General features: G+C 36.1%; 4 protein-coding genes and 1 pseudogene across 5 annotated transcripts; 3 read left to right on the plus strand and 2 right to left on the minus strand.

The window, feature by feature from the left end:
* Positions 1 to 28: 28 nt before the first annotated feature.
* Positions 29 to 2,784, minus strand: LOC111210506 (probable magnesium transporter NIPA8). The gene is made up of 12 exons (XM_022710932.2): positions 2,607 to 2,784; positions 2,231 to 2,408; positions 2,057 to 2,141; positions 1,920 to 1,981; positions 1,761 to 1,846; positions 1,610 to 1,683; positions 1,430 to 1,532; positions 1,221 to 1,352; positions 1,044 to 1,143; positions 831 to 950; positions 494 to 745; positions 29 to 409 (listed from the first exon to the last, which is right to left on the minus strand). The coding sequence occupies exons 2-12, from the start codon at positions 2,321 to 2,323 to the stop codon at positions 182 to 184; spliced, it is 1,335 nt and encodes a 444-aa protein (XP_022566653.1). The 5' UTR covers positions 2,324 to 2,408; positions 2,607 to 2,784; the 3' UTR covers positions 29 to 181.
* A 616-nt stretch (positions 2,785 to 3,400) lies between these two features.
* LOC111210508 lies at positions 3,401 to 5,169 on the minus strand (annotated as a pseudogene).
* A 6,062-nt stretch (positions 5,170 to 11,231) lies between these two features.
* Positions 11,232 to 14,032, plus strand: LOC106402318 (nodulation receptor kinase). The gene is made up of 8 exons (XM_013843026.3): positions 11,232 to 11,494; positions 11,955 to 12,156; positions 12,246 to 12,454; positions 12,550 to 12,676; positions 12,751 to 12,813; positions 12,892 to 13,075; positions 13,250 to 13,382; positions 13,476 to 14,032. Exons 2-8 carry the CDS (start codon positions 12,012 to 12,014, stop codon positions 13,737 to 13,739), a joined length of 1,125 nt encoding a protein of 374 aa, XP_013698480.1. The 5' UTR covers positions 11,232 to 11,494; positions 11,955 to 12,011; the 3' UTR covers positions 13,740 to 14,032.
* An 807-nt stretch (positions 14,033 to 14,839) lies between these two features.
* Positions 14,840 to 16,105, plus strand: LOC106402307 (protein COFACTOR ASSEMBLY OF COMPLEX C SUBUNIT B CCB1, chloroplastic-like). The gene is made up of 4 exons (XM_013843018.3): positions 14,840 to 15,249; positions 15,343 to 15,467; positions 15,556 to 15,708; positions 15,788 to 16,105. Exons 1-4 carry the CDS (start codon positions 14,920 to 14,922, stop codon positions 15,975 to 15,977), a joined length of 798 nt encoding a protein of 265 aa, XP_013698472.1. The 5' UTR covers positions 14,840 to 14,919; the 3' UTR covers positions 15,978 to 16,105.
* Positions 16,106 to 16,821: 716 nt separating this feature from the next.
* On the plus strand, positions 16,822 to 20,429 carry LOC125580282 (RING finger protein 10-like). 2 transcript variants are annotated; one of them, XM_048744589.1, is made up of 10 exons: positions 16,822 to 17,114; positions 17,339 to 17,388; positions 17,485 to 18,604; positions 18,671 to 18,783; positions 18,978 to 19,066; positions 19,257 to 19,359; positions 19,441 to 19,545; positions 19,678 to 19,798; positions 19,878 to 20,057; positions 20,124 to 20,429. In XM_048744589.1, the coding sequence occupies exons 1-10, from the start codon at positions 16,925 to 16,927 to the stop codon at positions 20,264 to 20,266; spliced, it is 2,214 nt and encodes a 737-aa protein (XP_048600546.1). In that variant the 5' UTR covers positions 16,822 to 16,924; the 3' UTR covers positions 20,267 to 20,429. The 2 variants fall into 2 exon arrangements, with proteins under 2 accessions (XP_048600546.1, XP_048600542.1); XM_048744585.1 differs by having other exon boundaries at positions 16,823 to 17,114; positions 17,485 to 18,783.
* The last annotated feature ends 12 nt before the right edge of the window (positions 20,430 to 20,441 follow it).

Consider the following 20,441-nt stretch of genomic DNA (forward strand, 5'->3'; position numbering starts at 1 on the left):
TTTGTACTTTATGAAACTCTTTTTAACAGACCTCAAACAAACAAAAAATTTAATATACAGAGATGTAATGTAATAATATATTTTGGTTTTTGCAAAAATACATGTCGTGTAATGTTTTTTTTTAATGGGGTCCTAACAACAGAGTTTGCTAAGAGAAGAATGTACCTGAGAAACTGTCTACTTAAGCCTTTGAAGGGTGATGATGAGATGTCTTTTCAAGCATTCTTGTTCCTTCTTCTTGCATGGCTAGTTTGCTCCATCCTGATCCTCCTCTCATGGACAATATCTTAGCCCTCTCGAGCCCGTTTCCTCTAAACCCTGTAATCTTGGAAGATACCATCGGCATCACAAGAATAGCAGATGCGTTGATAGAGTCTTCACCAAAGCCCAATGCTGCTAAACAAGCAGCCTGCAACACACAATAAAGAAGGGTTAAAGCTTGTTGTTGATAAAGGTTACCATTGAAGAGATATTTTTGCTTTGTGGTGGGTACCTTTGTCTTGGCAATTAGATCAGCAGCTTTCATATACATTCCTTGTACAGCTACTCTTGTGTCTTTGCTATGTCCATCTTCAAATGATTGTGGTATCAACCTGTCCTCTTCCGAGGACACTATTGAGTCAAGAGATGATGTGTTGTCTTTTGTCTCGTTGCCTCTTGTATCATCAGGTGCTAGTAACGATATGCCTATGAATACGCACATCATTCCTAATATGAACATTGTCGTTCTTAATGCATCAAAAACCTGTTTAAAAAATAAGAAAATAATAAGCCTAATGATATAAGATGACCAAACTAATCATCTAAGATCCCTTCTTAGCAAGATGAACCTGAAACTCTTGAAAGTAGATGAATCCTGTACAGATGGAGAAGAAAGTCCAAGCAATCTGAAACATTGGAACTATGAGAATTGCATCATAAAGAAACAACCCTTCATTCAATCTTGTCATCTGCAACAAAAGCACATAAACACACATCTTTATTTTAGTGACTTTATCGTCTCAATGGCAATAAAAAAAGTTCATTGGCTTTATGATTTTTACCCAGAATCCAGCTGTACTAAGAAATAAAAGAAGCATAGAGTATGTGAACCAGCTGTGCAATTGATAGCTACTAGACATGGCCAATCTCAGCAAGTTTGAGCTGCAATATGAAACTCAAATTAATTAGCACTTGGAAGTCATGTACATAACTTACCAGTTTGTTCAACCAAAACTCACAGTGACTTGGCGAATAAAACGGAACATGATCCTATAGCGCCGGAGACCACAGCATATGAGAAAGGAAGCAATAGTTTCCAATAGGAGCTAATCTCTTGTCCAGGTACAGATATCAACAACACTTCTCCTTTCCTGTTACATTCCGATTAAAGATATCATCACCAAAGAGGGTAAAAAATTTGAAAAGATAGTGAGAGGCTAAGACTCACCTATAGAGGAAATGGTTTACAGCTACGATTATAATCAGAATCCCACAGTAGACCAAGAATGTAACATTGCTGTATTTCTCTGCCAACTGTTCAGGTGTGAAAACTGAGCATAAAAGACTTTTGCATTAGCCCACACTCAACCGATAGACCAAAACCTTTTATGTTGAAGCAAAAGTTTACCTGGAGACTGGTGATTACCAAAAGCTACAAGGAAGACGTTTCCAAGTACTATAAAGGCCGTAGCAACAAGTACTCTGTGACCAAAGGCAGACCAAATAAGATCAGAAGAAAGAGGAATAAGTTGCAAATTACAGTGAAGATGTTGACGTACTTAACGGTGACCATTTTGTTAAGAACAACATAAGCAAAGGCTATGTTGGATACAAACTGAATGGAACCAAGAGCTGCTAGAAGAGACTGCAAAGAGAGAGAGTGTGGCAAGGTAAGTGAACTAAAGACAAAACCGTAATGCAACCATCAAAATCAAAACCTGAGCAGCATAACCAAAGGAAATGAAATTGAGGCAGTTCCCAAGAAGAAAGACAAGGATCCCTGTAAGTTCCCAAGAGGGTCAGAACTAGCTTCATCACATAAACTTCAAAAGGTTTTAAAAGACTAAAGCAGTACCAACTCTCCATGTCTGAAAATGAATAATGGGCTTCAACGGTGTCTTTCCTCCACCACCGTTATCCTGTAAAGCTAATCTCTCTCTCTGATAACACACATAATCAACAAAAGTAAGCTTCAGGAGGAGAACTCTAACGAAATGGTATTGGGCAGAGGCAGAGGGAAATGCAAGACCTCGTTATGTCCTAATTTGAGAAGGTTAGTGCCGAAATTAATAGCAACGCTTCCAAAAATATTGATGAAAGCTCCAATGACCCACTCTCCCATGATTTAAAGAGAATCAATTAAGGATATCATCTAAAAGCTGCAAACTTTGGCGCAAGCAGGCTCTCTTATAAAGAGCTTCGAAACTCTGCAAGAGAAGAGAGAACCCTTGTAAGCATAGAACCTAAGAGAGGCAGGCTATTTGATGGTTATTGCAAGAGACACAAAACAAAACAAAAACACAAAGCTTGCTTGCAGTTGCAGCTTTGGTTAGGTGATAAAAGAGAAACACAAAATTGCAACAAAGGGTTTGGTTAGATTAGCATAGAAATGAAGAGGCGAGAACCTGCGAGGAGAAGAGGTTCAGATCCAGAGCAGATTACAAGTCTTCGTCTCTCCCAACAAAACAAAATTGGCGTCTGAGTATAAAGTTTGGATCTTTTTCCCTTTTATAAAGGAAAAAGTTTTGATTTTTCTTTTTTTTTTCTAAGGAAGAAGACTCAGTCGCCGAGAAAATTCTCAACGACGGTGACGGGAGAGAGAGATTCGATCATAAAACTTAAAAGTGAGGTTGTCTTTTTTAATCTTGTCTTCTTGCTGCTCCTCACGTTTTGTTTTTGGGCTTCTTTTTTACCATTTTATTTAGTTGGGAGGGTTAAAATGTTTTATTCGGAAATCGAATGCAAAGTTGACCCTTTTGACCTTTCGTTTTCATTTTTCAGACAATGTTAATGGATTTTTCCGATGAGGCCGGTTTTGGTTATCGTTTCAATGACGACGGCTGCTTCAAGAAAAAGGCTCTCCATTGACCAATGACTCTCCCTTCCTTGTTTTAAAAAAAAAAAGAGGCGAGAGCCACTCAACAATGCCTTTTTTACAAGAAACCTCCAGGTCTGTCTTTGACTCTTTGCATTCATTTGCCCAAATCTGGTTCTCTCTCTGCTTATTTCCTTATTTACTTTTAAGCTGATCATTACATTGGTTTCATTTACTGCTCCTTTCTCACTAGTTACATGGCCTCTCTGTTATTTCCTCGCAAGTTTTTGTTTCTAAAGACAATCCTTCAAAGTTATGTATTAGTTTTCTAAGTGGTGATTCCCTGCGTGCAGGTTTATCCATCCATTGGAGCTAGAGGAGGAATACACTTTATTAAAGGGAAAGCTAAGCTAATAATTGCCCAGGTGCTGCTAGATGGAACATTTTATCTTCAAGATACAAGTAACAAGAATTTTCAAATCTTACTACTTATGATCAGAATCCCTGTTAAGCAATGTTGTGAGAGGAGTCAAAAGGGTTCTTATAGCATTGGCAAAGAATGTGTTTATCTAGATCCTGTTAGTAACAGCTTAGAAAGTAGCTTCTCTATATATGTCTGTTTGGGAATCACATTCAAGTCACATGCTAAACTTGGAAGAAACTGAGTCTTAATCATTAGCTTCTCATGTTTTTTAACTTTGTTTACAGAAGAAGCATTCCAATACTCCATAATAATATATAACAATTGAAGAAGTTTCATGTGCCTAGGAGAAATGAAACTAATTTTAACTACAAAGCAGTACTGAGGAACCGATTTGACGCTCTTCTCGATTTGAAAGGCTTGAAGCGGCAAGAGTCTCTTCTTTTCCCCTTCCATCTTCTGCCATTACTCTTAGAAACTCTTCAAGAGCACACTGCATCCACTCATACCGACACAGTTCCAAAGCTTCTTTAACATTCAGCTGTATGTTTATACAACAAACCTTTATCAGTTACTTTTTTACTTATAAAACACATACAAAAGCAACAATGGGTGCTACTTACCCATCGCCTCTCGCGGTTTTCATGCTCTGGCCATGTCGCAAGCTCTTCAGTCACCTCTAACGCAAACATATAGCCTTTACATCCACCTAAGCAGCAGTCAGGTTCCGCACTGCTACTCTTGCTTCTAAATTCCCAAACTCCTAATGGCTCTTCCTATAGGAAGTACATTCAGTTAAATCTATACAAGAACTTCCTCGGATGGGTGATTTTGAAAGAGAGAGAAACTCACTCTTAGTATTCCTTTAACTCCTGCTTCTTCCATGGCTTCACGAGAAGCAGCTTCAAGAACGGTTTCATCATCTTCCCATCCTCCCTGAAGATATTTACACATATTAAAGTTTCAAAAGCATCAAACATGAAGAAGTTGATACAGGAAAAGACAAAAAAAAAAAACCTTTGGGAAGACAAGATCGTGTCGATTAGGAGATGATACCATAAGAACTTGAAGCTTGTTTTCAAAGTCAACACTCGAGTCATCCTCATCTTTCACCACTCTATACGGAATGCATCTGTCATCATATATGTCAACACCATTATTTACTTAACTGATTTTTCCACCATTTAAAAAAACCATCATATCAAGAACTATTCAAGAATTAATAAAGTCAACCGGAAGTTGTTGTCATAACGTTGACGGTCTCGTCCTGTTCTTGCTAAAAGATTAGACATTTTTAATAAACCTGCGAAGATGAAACCAACCCCAAATTAGAAGAAACAGAGATAAGAAAAAAGAAACAGAGATAAGAAAAAGGGGAAGAAATTAATTACGAAGAAAATGCAGCTTCTAAGCCTTTTGAGAATATAAAAAAGTCCTGTCTTTTGACTGTTGGTTGGTGTCAGCAAGAAACATCAACATAGCTTCCATGAAGAATCATCTTGTTCAATAATAAAGTTCATCTTTTTTTTTTCACCCAGAACTAAAGAGAGAGAAAACTGAAACTCAAGGAAGAAAAAAGAGAAGGAATGGTTATGGGGATGTTTGCCATCAATAGGAAGCAGAAGCTGAGAATTTTCCGGGGGACAAATGTAAGAGCTGACCAAGGGGAGCATTCAATTCTTTAATAACCACCACCCATCTTCTATTCACATTTCTTTTTTTTTTTAATAACATTTTTTTTAGATATTTTTATGTATCATGATGATGATATATATATAATGCACTTGGTGAGTCCACTTAGGAGTGTTTTATTTAGTTAAACATAACCGATAGGGAGCCAGCCAGACACAACAATCAATTATGAAGTCGGATATAGCTCTGAAATGGATACGGTTCCCACTTGGAGAGAAAATGCTCTCAGCTGGTTCGTTCGTTTACTAGTTGTCATCAACACATCATGTATCCAGTATCCTACGAGACAGTACGAGTCATAAAGATCAAACATGTACGAATATTCGATGGACTAGCCTATCCCTCTTTTTACATCAGAACTAGATTCTTATCCGCATTCGGATTATATTTTGATTATCTTAAACTATTTGAAGTTTTAATTTTTTTTTGTATAATCAGAGAAAATTATATTTTTATCATTTGTTTATTTAAAATTTTCAAAATTTTATGATAAATAATATATTAAACATATCATTTTATTTTTATTATTATTTTTTTTGTTTCTATTGTATATTTGTGAATATAAACTGAAAAGGTATTTTAAAATGTTTAACATATTAATTCTAAATTTCAAAATTTCATTATAGCACATATTATGTTCTAACTTCTAACACAAGTTTTAAATTCAAAAACATAATTTAAAAACAATATATAATATTTTAAATTTAAAAATAGTAATTATAAAATATATGTTATGCAAGTTTAATGTATATTTTATTTCAAATTATGTATTTTAGTTAAATTATACAAAATTTTAATATTGGTTAAGTAGTTTGACCATATGTATTAAAATCTACTGAATTGTATAACTCAATGTCTAAGAAAAGTTTGATATACAAAATTATAATGAGTTAAATGGTTTTCTTGGACCATGTAATAAAAATGGAATTATAACAAATGAACACAGCTGACAAAAAAATGAACATACTTTTTTTTTGTTGAAAAAAAAATGAACATACTTGTAAGGCTTTACTGACTCACTTCTCAAAACAATTGATCATGTAGAACAAATCAAGTAACTATAGTGATTAGTATTTCATTTGGTTAAAATTAGTTAAGGATAATAATTTTGATCCATAAATTTCGATTACGTTTGTTAGAGTCGTTTTGTAAGTATATTTTGATATATATGAAATTTAAGAATATCTGTTATATTGTATAAGCTAATAATAAGTAATACTATAATTATTTTTAAAGAATTGTGAATAAGTCCAAATTTAAATGATAACATTTTTAAGTAGATAAAAATAGGATTCTAAATTAGTAGAGTAAATTAGAATATATGAATAACTTTTAGGGAGATTTTGAGTTTAAAGGTTTTTTAACTTGCACTAAAATCCTCGTAGTTTAACTAATATTCCACTCAAATTTAACTACAACCAAACCAATTCATGTTAGATTTGTTTTTTTTTTCTTTGTTTGTTTAGTTTTGACATTCGAATAAGAAAACCAAATAGATCTCTACTGACTGTACACCTCTAAATTCTTAAAACTTTAGCATAAACTGTGGATCTTTAAGGCATACAATATACATATAACGATGAGACAGACCAAACATCAAACAAAACCTAGTTAGCCTCTGCAAAGGGACTGGGAGGCCTCACCTAGCCATAACATAAGTTGAACCGGTTTTCGATTCGTTGCTTTTTTTTTAAATTAGTTCATAAACCGGTAAAACAACAAACAAATCCGGAATACTGAACGATTAGGCTATAAAGCCCATGTGTTATGTATATATGCTTGATTAAAACGATACTGAGCCCAACATGGGCCTTTTGAAGAACTGATGCAGAATATAATTGGTATTTTTATTTTCAGGCACTTTTCAATCATTTCCAATTCGTATGATTTAGGGTATGACTGGTTTTCCCGCTACCACCCGCAAACGCAGTTTTTGCGGTTGGTAGCGGTTGTTGGCGTTTTGCAATAATCACTCAAATCGCTCCAAACCGCTTCAAACCGCTCCAAATCGCTCTGAACCTCATAAATTCAAAAGCTGGTTCCATCTAGCGTTTGCGGTTGCGGGCGGTTGCGGGAGGATAAAAAAAATTCTTTTTTTTTCTAAAACAATATAAATACAAAAATAAAAAAATTCAATAAAAAAAATTAAATTGGAATTATAAAAATGCTAAAATATATCTATTATATTTTAATTAATATTATAAAACTTTAAAATAAAAATATTTTCTATATTTTTAAAAATATTAAACTATAACTTTCTAAATATAATTTTTATATTTATTATAATATTATTATTTTTGATATTTTATAATTGTATAAAATGTAAATATTGTTAATTTATTATTTAACCGCTGCTGCATTTGGTAGTTAACCAGTCATAAGTATCCCGCAAACGCACCAATTTCTAACCGCAGAACCAGTCGTACAAATCTCTTAAAACCGCTAGAAACCGCAACCACCCGCATTCGCAAACTCCCGCAACCGCAACCGCAACTGCTGCGGTTGAACCAGTCAGACCCTTATTCATGATGACCACCACCGCCGCTTCAATCACTGGTCTCGTTTCAAAAATTCATTTTTTATTATAAATGGGAAAACGAGAAAGAAAAAAAAGTCGATATATGTCTTGACTGTTAATCACCGTTTGATGATCATCGTAAATAAACGCGAAACGCAGATCGTGGAAATGTGAGTTGAAACGTTAGCGTCAGTAACTAAGAGCATCTCCATCCCCACTAGAGCATCTTAATTGCTGGCTTCTTCGTGTCGGTTTGGATTATCAGGGAATGGTCTTGTTGTATTCCCGGAGTGAGCAACGTCTGGAGTGGACTTCGTAGGTTGCGATTGCCGGACCAGGGCTTGGTCTCCCCTGCTTTGCCGGTCCTCTTGTCGGAGTCGCCTTCGGGACGGTCTGCGGTCCCTCAGACTGTTCTCCGGTTGCAAACTCTCTTGATTACTTCTCTTGTTGCAGGTACCGGTGGCAAGATTGAGTTGTGATCTGCTGATACTGAACGGTTGTTCTGTTTTCTTCTATATGTCAAGCTTTAGTCTTGTCTTTAGGGACTGTGGCTAGACCTTTTAGTTTGTTTTAAAGAGTTCTTTTTAACTTTTTTTGTGGCTCTCTCTAACACTTTTGCTTTGATAAGCTTCTTAGATTCTTAGGGTTTGATTTCATCAAACTCTTGTAATCTTCCTGTATCATTAACAAGTTTAATGAAAATTCACATACTTAACAAAAAAAAAAAAAAAAATAATAATTTACTGCAAAATGGAATGGAAAATAGAGTAACGAAGAAACAAAAAAGTGATTACTCCATAAATAGAAGGATTTTTTATTTTTTGTTTATACTTCATTTTCCACTCTATTTTTGGAGTAAATTATGGAATGGGGATGGAGATGCCCTAAAAAGGGTAATACAAGAGAAGTAGAAGCAAAAGTCTACACACTTATACAGCTGGATTGTGGGTCCTTTGACCTACTCTACTCTGTCTATGTGGTCTTACTCATTATTTAATTTATTTCGTCAAAAAGTGAGTTTCTTGAATTTTATATTTTGAATATTTTATGAATGGCTTTTTAGAAAGAATATTTATAAATGTTTGTTCCCTGGAAATCTATTTGTCATTAATATCACCGTTAATGATTTAAATTGCTTTAATCATTTTTATTTTTGTAATAGTACCAGTTAAAACAAACTAGTTCATTAAGCAAACTATAAAATATAATAGTATAAATTTTTCTTTTTCCATCATTGTGGTTCCGTTCAAATTCTAATATTAAATAATAACACTCGAAAATGTGAAACAACTAAAAATTTGTTGTTTAAGAAATTATGCAGAACTTTAAAATATCCCATAATTATAATAGAATTCATTAAGCAACAGAATTTTGATTGAACTGTATGATATAATATAATAGCAGATTTTTAAAAATTTTAAATAACCCAACCTCGTTTTTTTGACATCAAAACATCGATTTTATAAAGTTAGTATAGTATAATAACATACTAGATTAATCCACGCGCATGTGCGGAGTAAGCTTTTATATTAATGTTTGTTCATTAAATGATTTTAACATTTTACAATACTATATTTTTTATCGATTATAAAATGACGAATACAAAGGTTGGTCTCTTAAATGTATCATCGTTGTTGAATAATAAATGTATTATATCTTATTTTAATTATTTTTAAGACTTTATATGCACATAAAAAAAATTAAGTTTTACGGCTGAGACAAATTACCAAAACCAGATATGCAACATCGATTGTAAATGACGAAGGAGGATTATGTTGTTTGCTCTCGATTTGTTTACTATTGACTCTCCATACGTGATTTCATTTTCTACCTCTATAAAATTGTGCTTTTTTTCTCCTTTATGTTTCATTGATATGAGTTTTGTTTCGTTTTCAACTTCTTATATTAATTCAGTGAATTACATAAGTGTCAATTTAAAAAGATAGACATCTGTAAAAATTAGTTCAACTCCATATATATATCTAAGAATCAAATGTTTGAAAAAAATCATCGGCAAATTATGTTCATATGTTAGTGTTCAAATCTAATATATCAAGCTGTTATAGAATATAAGTGAAGACTCAAAATATAAATGCATGTCTAGTATGTATTCACCAGTTTTGTCTAAAAATATTTAATTATAGAACAACAAAACAAATTATTTATGTTATTAATCTACGTTTTTGAAGTTTAGTTACTAAAGAATATACTGATAAAAAAAATATTATGTTGAGCCGAAAATAAGTGAATCTCAAGCTTTTGATGATTCAATGTGAAATGATATTTGCGTAATGAACATTGAAAGATATAAATTATGATAAAATATGTCATCTTTGAGAAACCAAAAACTTGAGAGTTATGTTTGATGAAATGAACCCATGATGATTAGTGTATGAATATTTTTTGTTGTTCTGTTTTTTCACTCATTCATAGGTCGATGGTAAGCAAGAGAAGTCTATTGTTAAGTTAGAAATAATTCTATAGAAGAAGTTGATATGGACGTTTAATTAAACACTTTGTCAAAAAATAATAATAAATAAACGGTAAGCTAGTATATGGCATGATAATATAGATAAGATTAAAAATTTAGTCATAATTTTTTTAATAGGTCGAAATTTAATAGTCATAATCTAATGATAATATATTTACTTACAACATATTTAATAGGTCCAAATTTAAAACATGGCATGATAAATTTCAAACAGGACTCTGTTTTATCGCCGGAATCACATCGGAGATCACCTCCATCTTCCACGGCTGTGCTCCTTTCAACGGAGAGCGTTTCATCGAGCATCGTCGATATCTCATCCAGAGCCACCAACCACTTGATTAAATAAATCCAGAACCTCCATCTCGTTATCTTCATCGCTTTGGCTTCCTCGTCAGAGAGTGTCATCGATCTATTCGAGATTTTATCTAACAGACCAAAACTGACATAGAAAAAAACTCAAACCTAGAAGAGAAGGGTCGAAACCAAAAGCCGGCGACACGAGGCTTTGAAAGCCTCTACCCCTCGGAAACATAAGCCAGCGACAAATAGAGCAGTAGGAGCTTTCTCGTCTCGGAGCCAGAAGCCGCTCAGAAGAACCAAACAGAAAGAGACACAACGGTCCCTCTCCTTTCTATACAGACATGCACCGAGAAAAAAGAGACAAAAAAAACACAAATTCCCGACCGACGGTGGCTGTGAAAACCCACTCTGTCGGAGACACTATGCACGGCAGAGAGATCTATTTTTGTGATGGATAAACAGTGATTTCAATTACACTAATTGACAGAAAAAAAAAACAAATTCTAAGGATTATGATTTATTTGAGGGGTTATAAATTCCCATCTGTCACTCACTGGTTACATTATTTTGTGAACAAAAAGAAAATTATTGACATTCAAGTAAATATCTTTTTTGTAGTCTGAGACTCTGACGGCATTCAAGTAAAATCTGTAGACTCATTTATTAGTGTTTAAAAGAACCATCTAAAAACGAACATACGAAAAAGGAAAGAAAAAAAAGAAACGAAACAAAATAGAGAGATTTACTGAACTGAGTAAATAGGAGAGGAGGAGACAGTTAGTAGTGGTGTGTTTCGTCGTCTCTTATAGATTTCGGCTGAAACTGTGTTTACACGGCGGTTCTAGTTTCTCATTTCTTCTTTCTTTTAAGCTCAAAAAAAAAAAAAAATTCATTTCGCTGTAGTTACAAACTGGCAAAGTGACCCACTTGCTTCAGAGGTTCTCTTTATTTTTCTTTTCTCCCACAAATTAAACAATGGTGTTTGGTGGTTGGAGAAGAGTAAACACTCTGTAAAACGTCAAGTCATCTCTGAAACTGAAAACAAAAACATTAGTGGTTTGATTCTTCTTCTTCTTCTTGTTGGTTGTTCTCACTAAGTACATCTTAAGAAAGAGATGTTGTCTTTGTGATGTCACTTTCTGTCGGCATTGTATGTGTTCCGACACAACACTTGAATTTTTCTTCTTCCCTTTACCTTCGAGTTCTAGAAGATTTGATGTTTAAAAGCTCCTCTACTTCTTCTTGAATTCTACTTTTGTGAAATTTATTCGCCAATGAAGTAGAGATCTTTCTTTATAACTGGAGATCTGTCAAAAGATTTTTAATGAAATATTTTTTTTTCTCTCCCTCTCTCTCTCTCTTTAATATATATATTTTTTACTGCATGTGTGAGTGATTCTTTCAAAAATCAAAACAATCGCATTCAGCTTTACAAGTTGTCACCGCTTTTTGTTTTGTCTTGTCTTCTTCTTATTCTTATTCTTTATTTTACCGACATTCTCGTGTTTTTCTACAGAGTTCGCATGGTAGTAAGTAGGTTTTGAGCATCGAAGAGAGGCTATTTCGTTTACAAATGTCATCAACTCCTGCAGCAGCCATTGGAGGTGCTGTTGGAGCTCTTGCATTGATTGCTCTTTTGTTTCTTGTCCTATGGTTTTGCATCTTTCGTCACAAGAATGCGTCTGAGACAACAGGCTCTTCTGATCCATCTTCTCAAGGTAATGTATTAAATCACCAAATCCCATCAACGTCCCTCTCTCTCTCTCACGCATGATTTAGACTTGTGTTATTTGTGTGTGTTTTTCAGAAGGAAGAAATGTTGCAATGGAGTTGTCAATGAGAGAATCAAGAAGGTTTGAAATGGAGGAACTTGCTCAAGCCACCAAGAGTTTCACCCATAAAAGCCTCATTGGTACAGGCAAATTCGGCGAGGTTTACAAAGGTCTGCTTCAAGACGGTGTCCTTGTAGCAATCAAGAGAAGACACGGTTTGCCTACACAAGAATTCGTCAACGAGGTTCTTATTATAAATAAACTCCCTTGTTCAATGTTTGGTTGTGATCTAAAAATTTAAACATGCTTACAAACTTATTGTGAAACGGGTTCTTTCAGGTTCGGTATCTATCGTCTATCAAGCATCGTAATCTTGTAACTCTCTTGGGTTATTGTCAAGAAAGCAATATGCAGTTTCTTGTTTACGAGTACGTTCCTAATGGAAGTGTTTCCAATCACCTGTACGGTAACTCTCTGGTAACTAATCAGTTTTGATAACGTGTGTTTAGTAGACAATGTAATCATCTTTTCTTTGATTAGGTGCTGGTGGAAGTAGGCTAGAGTTCAGAAATAGGCTTGCCATATCTATAGGAGCAGCTAAAGGTAAACTTATTATAAGCAGCTCCTTGAATCAAATGTGTCCTGATCTTGCATTATAATTATAACCTTTGTTATCTCTAGGATTGGCACATCTTCACTCACTGAGTCCTCGGTTGATACACAAGGACTTCAAAACTGCAAATGTTCTTGTGGATGAAAACTTCATTGCTAAAGTTGCGGATGCAGGAGTCCGTAACTTCTTAGGAAGAGAGGATGCTGGTACATCGTCTCACGTTGTTGCTGACCACATCTTCCTCTCTCCAGAGTAATTACTTTTACACCTCACATGATCAGAGCTGGTCCTCAGATTTTATTTAATAAGTGTATATAATTTTTTTAATAAATTTGGGGAGATATATCTGTAATTTTTTCTTTAAATAAGTGCACATGATTTTTTTTTTTTTTTTTAGTTTCTAAGAATTTTTTTTTTCTCTTGTAGGGTTCAAGAGTTCAGAAGCTTTTCAGAGAAAAGTGATGTCTATGCTTTTGGGGTATTCCTCTTGGAATTAGTAAGTGGAAGAGAAGCATCAGAACCATCCCCTTCAAGCTCAACACAAACTCTAGTCGAATGGGTATGTAACTATGTAATCACATAGAATGTTACTAATGAAGTGTGTTTTGAATCTCACTTGTATGCTACTGGAGTGATGTTATTGATTTTGCAGATGCAAAACATAACGGATTACACTGAGATACCCGCAATGATCGATGAGAGACTAGGTGGTACATACACAGCAGAAGGAGTGGAGGAGGTTATTACACTGACACTGATATGTCTTGATGTATCAAGTGAGAAGAGACCAACAATGAGTTACGTTGTGACGGAGCTTGAGAGAATATTGGACAAAGAAGTGAGCTTAACAACAGTAATGGGTGAAGGTACTCCAACTGTTACTCTTGGTAGTCAGCTTTTTAAAGCATCAAAGTGATTACAAAGGAACCAGCTTTACACATATAGACATATATTTATATATAAGTTCTCTGAGACAAAACTAAACAGAGAATTTAAGAGGAGGAGGAAGAAGAAGACTGATCAGCTGCTTTGTGTTAACTGTATAAAGAACAGCTGAGCTATCATTATTCGTTCTTTTTAATTGTTACTTCCTTTTGATGGTTTATTTCAGCATATATTTTTTTTTTGAAAATGAGTACAGAAATTTGAACATTGTCAGAACATTATTTATTGATATAAAGGAAGCAAAGAGTGTAATGTTGTGTGATTCTTTAGTGTTTTTTCTTTGTTCTTGGAAGTGCATGAGTTGAAGTTCAGCTAATTTTTTAGTGAGACTAATCTAGCTTCAAATTTTGAATAAAATCTATGTTTTCCGTATGAATCAAACCCGTTTTGCCTTTAGTTAAACCTTATCACTATACTACTATGTTTGGTTATAGATCCATGGTTATAGATCCACTTTTAGCACTAGCAGAGATTGATTGCTCACTGTTTCGGTAGATATAAAGTTTGGACTAACTTATAACAGTTTATGGTCTTCATAAAATGTAATAGTGACCCAACCAACCAAGTTAGACGTGATCAACAGATTCCAGTTGGCTAACTGTTGAACTAGCAGAAGATGATAAACAACTCCTCTGTTTCAAGAACCCTAATTACTATGCTTGTACCTAAAGATTCAGAGCTACTTTTCCTATTATAAAGTATCAATTTCGGGAAAATAATTGACCTTAGCTACAACCTACCTATGCTTTATAGCCTTTATTGCCAAAGAGAACTCGAATCATGTTATGGTCTGATTTTGTGTCGGAAGGAAAGATCTAATGATAAAGACTCTTCTTCCGTATATGGTGAACTTGTAAATGATGGTGGGTCTCATGTATCTACCTTGCAGATCTTGACGTGACGAAGGACAAAAGAAAAACATTATTACTGTTGATTAGAAGAAAAAGGAAAAAACGGAGTTTTGTCTTAACAGAAAGTTAGAAACAGAGGTTATGTTTATTGAAATGACGTCATAAATCCAAATTAAAATCTGTTTTTAAATTAGAAAAATGAGAACCACACGATTATGGATAGACTCATTTACACACACACGATCACGTAAAGGCTTAAGCTGTTTTTTCAGCCGAAGAGAAAGCTTTTGACTTTCGACAATGGCGACGAAGCTGTTATCTCCGCCGTTGTCTTGTCCATGGGTGACTTCAAGAGATGTAGTAATCAAAGGGCTGCGGAGACGGGGATGGGAGACGAAGCGGAACAGAGTCTCCCCCGTCGTCACCGCCATGGTTGTAGAGCCTCTCTCTGCTGTATCTTCTTCAGCGATTCAGATTCATCAATGGTGGGAGCAAAACCCTAGTTCATTACTGTTGATGTCGGAGACTGGTGGTGGTTACTCGTTAGCTAGCTACTACACGTCTTTGGGTTTGTTCGTTATCTCAGTTCCAGGTCTTTGGTCTCTCATCAAACGCTCTGTTAAATCAAAGGTTCGAACTTTATCGAATTGCTAAACCCTAACTTCACCCCCACGGTTCCCAGTTTCTTAAGCTGAATCGAATGATTGGGACTTTTTGTTTCAGATAGTGAGAAAGACGTTCGTTGTTAGCGAAGGGATCAAGAAGGAGCCAAAGCAAGTTGCTGGAGAGATTCTTTCTTTCTTCACAAGGAAGAACTTTAATGTTACCGATCGAGGAGAAACAATCACGTAAGGCTAATTTAGAAGAAAAGTTTTGATTTTTTTAAATGGGTTTTGCGTTTAGTTGCTGACATTGTTGTTGGATTGTGAAAAAAAGGTTTGAAGGAACAATGGTTCCGAGTAGAGGACAAGCTGCTCTGCTCACGTTCTGTACGTGTATAAGCTTAGCAAGTGTGGGTCTTGTCCTAACCATTACGGTGCCTGATTTTGGGAACAATTGGTTCTTCATTACCATTCTTAGTCCACTCGCGTAAGGCTCCTCTCTCTTTATTTGTCTCTGAAGCTGTTTGCTGTGAATGATTGATGATAATGATGGATGTGTTGCACAGAGGAGCGTATTACTGGAAGAAGGCGTCGAGGAAGGAGGAGATAAAGGTGAAGATGATGGTGGGAAAAAAGGGGAAACTGGATGAGATTGTGGTTCAAGGGGATGATGTACAAGTTGAAGAGATGAGGAAGGAGCTTCTGCTTAGTGAGAAAGGCATGGTTTATGTTAAAGGTCTCTTTGAGAGATCATGACAACAAACACATTCAAATCCCATTTTTGCCTTTGGGGGAGAGAATGTGTTTATAAACTGTTGAATGGTGAAATTAAATGACTATCTGACTCATTTCATCATGGTAAATGAATTGATTTATGTTACAAATCAACATAATGTCATGAGGATGTGTTGTTAATAGTTCAATTGCTTGAGCAATTCATGAAGATGTGTTAGAAAATTTATATTGATAAGTATAATAAATCTTAAAATCTCATGGTTCTTTAAATGAATCATTGTAATGTCTTTGTGAATTTTTTTGGTTTAATGAGGGAAAACAAATCATTCCATGGTTCTTCATGCATGGTGTATGTTGTAAACAGAACCACCAAATAGATTTAAATCAAGTAATGGGCTTTTACTTGTTTGGGTTGGGCTCAGCCTAATTCAGCCCCACGATATGTGTTCATCTCACTGCTACTTTGTATCGCATTACTTTTATCTAAAGTTGGATTATACAAATTAAATAATTACATAACCTATTTATTGAGGAAAAATCATGAGCAAATGTTCATTCGATTTGAAATGTTTCAATTAAATAATTCACATATATTCTTATTTGTGAAAAGTTTATATTTCTGCAGATTACACAAACAACCATATAATTGAGAAAATATACGCATTGAAGATGAAATGGATATTTTCTGGTTTAGGCTCAAACACCAAAAGTATAAAAAATCAAAATAAACCGAGGGTATTACAGTAATCATATAAGATTCGGTATATCCACCCGCGTAGAAGGGGGAATCATATTGTCGGGTTCCGGACTCGGGTCGGGCACATGTGTTGGTTGTATATGAAAGAAAGAAAAAAACGACATGTTTTTTTTTTGCCCATAGAAGAATCAAAAAAAAGTGAATAGAAAGAATCAGAAGAAGCTGTGGCTCTGAGCCGGCGATAACTCACTTTGTCATCCCTAAAATTTTCATGTCCATCTTGCCTCCTACGCATATCCAAGGTCACGAATCTTCTCCTCCTCCTTCGAATTCGTCTCTAAACCCTAGCTCTGAGCATGGCAACAGCTCTCTCGTGTCTCCTCCTCCTTCCTCTCGAATTGGATCCCTCACCCTCGCCGGATCATCTCTCCCAACTTCTGATTTCTCCAGTGGCTCTCGCGGTAAAGGGAAAATTGATTATCTAGCTAAACGATTTTGCCCTCTTTTTTTTAGGGTTTTGACATTGGGGAACGCGAATTCGATTTTGATATTTAGGGTTTGGTTCAAAATTTGAGCTTTGATCTGCTCTCATTTTCAATTTGCTGTTTAGGGTTTCTTTAAAAATTTGAGCTTTAATCTGCGATTTGCTGTTTAGATTGATTTTGGGTTTTGTCGTTAACTGTAGAACCGATTGCTGCAGCTGAGGAGGAGCATAGCCATGGATCTTCCAAAGAGGTACAGTTACATTTATGAGGCTTCTACTTTATACTGTGGAACTCCTTTAGTTTGCTTTGTATGTTAATTTCGTTCATTGTTTTCTCTCTGTTGCAGATAACGCAAATTGGAGCAGGGAAGGGGAGCTTTTCCCCACCTAGTGCAGATAGACATGACCATCTTCGATATGATAGTCGAAGAAATAGGTCCAGAGGGAGAAATGCCAGAGCTGCTGCTGCTGCTTCTTCTTCTCATGTGCAGCAGCAGCACAATGCTACTGGACCCTCCAACTCTCCTAGAGGCTCCTCTCATCACAATCCAACTGGTAGACGGGCTAATATGATTAGCGGGAACCATTTACTGAACTTTCAGTATGATCCCATTTCTCCCCAACAGTTCAGGCCTCCTCCTCCACCTCAGAGAAGGCAAATGCACAGGAGGAGGCCTTATAACAAGGACTTGTTTCTCCAGGCGAATTACAAGTTCGTTGTGTTGGACACTGGTGATCACTCTCCTGATTCCATGGATCCTGATAAGATGCTGCAGTGGGATAATATCATTTGCGTGAGGTACTCCACTCCGTCTCCTGTGCAGTGCCCTATCTGCTTGGAGTATCCTCTCTGTCCGCAGATAACCTCGTGTGGGCATATCTTCTGCTTCCCTTGTGTTCTGCAGTACCTTTTGATCGGTGAGGATAACCACAAGGCGGAGTGCTTCAAGAGGTGTCCTCTGTGCTTTGTGATGATTTCTCCCAGAGAGTTGTACACCGTTTATATCGAAAACGTCAAACAGTACTCTGTTGGAGATCCCATCGAGTTTATACTTCTGACTCGCAAGAAAGACTCTTTTGCTCCGACAAGGAAGAACGAGATTGACTCGGACGTTCCTGATCCATTTTCAAAGTTCACGTTCACGCAAGATGTTGATCTCTCTGTCAGACAGGCGGTTTCTGAGTTAGACGGTTGGATTGCAAGAGCAGATCCTGGGCTCGTGGACGACTTGGAGAAGCACCTATATGTGAACGCTGCTTTGGAGCGTTTGGAGGAGAGGAAGTTGTATTGGAAGGAGCAGAGGCTCTCTAATTGTTGCAAACCAAGCGCGAAGCCTAGAAGTCATGTACCGTCTTCCTCACCTCCTGATGTTTCTCGAGCTGGTTATCAAGCACCTAGCTTGGCTAAAGGAGCAACAATCAGCAGCTCTAACGATCAAGATAAATCAACTGAAGAATCTTCAGTTGGTAAGTCAGATGAGGAATCTCAGTCTAGTTTGGAAAAGAGTTGTGATGATGGTCACTCTCTTGTAGAAAAGGATGCACCGTTGATGCCCTCCTCAGACAATGGGAGTAAAAGGCCCCTTTTGCACCAAAATGACAGCAAGGATCAAAAGGACAACGATGATGCGTACAACTTTTATCAGGTAACCAGTTTCTGATGGATACTTTTGTGTTTGCAAAAAAAAAGTATCAGCTGCATGCTGATTTTTTATTGCTATATGCTGGTCACTTCATTAGATGAAATCAAGTGTTATTTGCTGTCGACAATCTTGGTTGTTTTATTGATAAAGAAACATACCACAACGCTCAATAAAACATGATCTTATTCCCTATGCAGTCCGTTGATGGACAGCATATTATCCTTCACTCTTTGAATATGAAATGCCTTCTGCACCACTATGGAAGCAATGACTTTCTTCCAACAAGGTAAAAGTCAAGAATCTTTTCATTGACTAATCATTTATGCATGGGTTTTGGATGCTGGTTCTAATGTGTATGGTGTATAGCGCCTTTCAGTTAATGAAATGTTATTTAGTGTGATAGCCAAGACTTAGAGTGAATGCAAGTGAATTTGTGGATATATTAGAGTTCTGATTTTCAATTTATGAAACGGCAGAGTGAGTGGGAAGATAGTGGAAATGGAGACTGTCACCCAGTCAGAAGCGATAAGGAGACGCTACCGCTTCTTGAGTCATTTTTCTTTAACTACGACATTTCAGGTACATTTTCCCCTTGGGCTTCTCCTTAGTTATCTTACATATTCTCCATGGGGTTCATCCTCTTTTTCATAACATTTTCAGATATGTGAGATTGATATGAGGGAATCATTACCTCCTGAAGCATTTGCTCCGTTTATGGACGAAATCAAGAAGCGTGAGAAGCAGAGGAAAGAACGTGCTAGGAAGGTATTGCTCTTTTTAACTACTTTTCAGATTCCAACTTCCATCGGCTTTTACTTGTTTCCTATAGTTAGTATTTGATTTGATTAGGCTATAAAATCATGCTATGAAATTATATGATGTTGTGTTTTTTCTTAGGAGCGAAAAGATAAAATAAAAGCTGAAGTAGCCGCAGCTGCAGAGCTTGCACCATTGATGGCCAGTTGTGGGCAGTTCTATTATGGTGACGATCCTTCATTTTCCTTGGATGATTTTGAAGGTGACCTCTCGTCTCTTAATTTGATTTCAGGTTACGTACAAGGTTTTACTGATCTAATCAGAAAAGCTTTTTGTTTTAGCCCTTGGAAACTCTGCCCCAGTAGTATCGTCAAGCCCTCCAACCATCGGAGAGAGAAGTTCCTTCTCACACGTGACAAGGCTCGGTTTCGCTGCTGGCCACGACTCCCCCAACCTGAATAACGAACCAAGAAACATTCAAAGCAGCAGCAGCAACAGTGAAGTATCAAACGCAACCACAGGTAACCTCTGGTTTAGCTCAGCAAATTCTCTTTAGGATTCACTAATGACCTCAACATTTTTTGCAGGTGCGAGAAACACGAACACAACATCATTCGCTAGTGTAACATCAAGAACACCGACCACACCTGTAGCCATCAAAGAGCCAGGAAAGAGAGGGAAGAAACAGAGTCGGGTGCTTCTGTCTACAACCAGTGTACGCCGGTACTGAAGGGGTTTGTATGTATAAGCTTTGCTTTTAAGAAAACCTGAATAAAGACAATGTTGTGAGCAAACGTTGGCTTTGTTTCTTTTGTTTTTTGAATCCATGTAACTTATAAAGGTGTAGCATAGTTTACACCATTTATGACAAAAGTATAAGACTCAACTATTGATTCTGCTGACTC

Source organism: Brassica napus, chromosome A2 (assembly GCF_020379485.1).
Source record: "Brassica napus cultivar Da-Ae chromosome A2, Da-Ae, whole genome shotgun sequence".
NCBI lineage: Eukaryota > Viridiplantae > Streptophyta > Magnoliopsida > Brassicales > Brassicaceae > Brassica > Brassica napus.

Bases quoted from the DNA above. Each gene is read 5' to 3' on its own strand.
- LOC111210506 (XM_022710932.2), bottom strand. From the start codon at position 2,323: ATGGGAGAGTGGGTCATTGGAGCTTTCATCAATATTTTTGGAAGCGTT. The intron at 1,353-1,429 runs GTGAGTCTTAGC...GGAATGTAACAG, and splicing joins GTAAACCATTTCCTCTATAG to GAAAGGAGAAGTGTTGTTGA. The intron at 410-493 runs GTACCCACCACA...TGTGTGTTGCAG, and splicing joins ATCTAATTGCCAAGACAAAG to GCTGCTTGTTTAGCAGCATT.
- LOC106402318 (XM_013843026.3), top strand. From the start codon at position 12,012: ATGTCATCAACTCCTGCAGCAGCCATTGGAGGTGCTGTTGGAGCTCTT. The intron at 12,157-12,245 runs GTAATGTATTAA...TGTGTTTTTCAG, and splicing joins TTCTGATCCATCTTCTCAAG to AAGGAAGAAATGTTGCAATG. The intron at 13,076-13,249 runs GTAATTACTTTT...TTTCTCTTGTAG, and splicing joins CACATCTTCCTCTCTCCAGA to GGTTCAAGAGTTCAGAAGCT.
- LOC106402307 (XM_013843018.3), top strand. From the start codon at position 14,920: ATGGCGACGAAGCTGTTATCTCCGCCGTTGTCTTGTCCATGGGTGACT. The intron at 15,250-15,342 runs GTTCGAACTTTA...TTTTTGTTTCAG, and splicing joins AACGCTCTGTTAAATCAAAG to ATAGTGAGAAAGACGTTCGT. The intron at 15,709-15,787 runs GTAAGGCTCCTC...TGTGTTGCACAG, and splicing joins ACCATTCTTAGTCCACTCGC to AGGAGCGTATTACTGGAAGA.
- LOC125580282 (XM_048744585.1), top strand. From the start codon at position 16,925: ATGTCCATCTTGCCTCCTACGCATATCCAAGGTCACGAATCTTCTCCT. The intron at 17,115-17,338 runs GTAAAGGGAAAA...CGTTAACTGTAG, and splicing joins TTTCTCCAGTGGCTCTCGCG to AACCGATTGCTGCAGCTGAG. The intron at 18,784-18,977 runs GTAACCAGTTTC...TTCCCTATGCAG, and splicing joins ATGCGTACAACTTTTATCAG to TCCGTTGATGGACAGCATAT.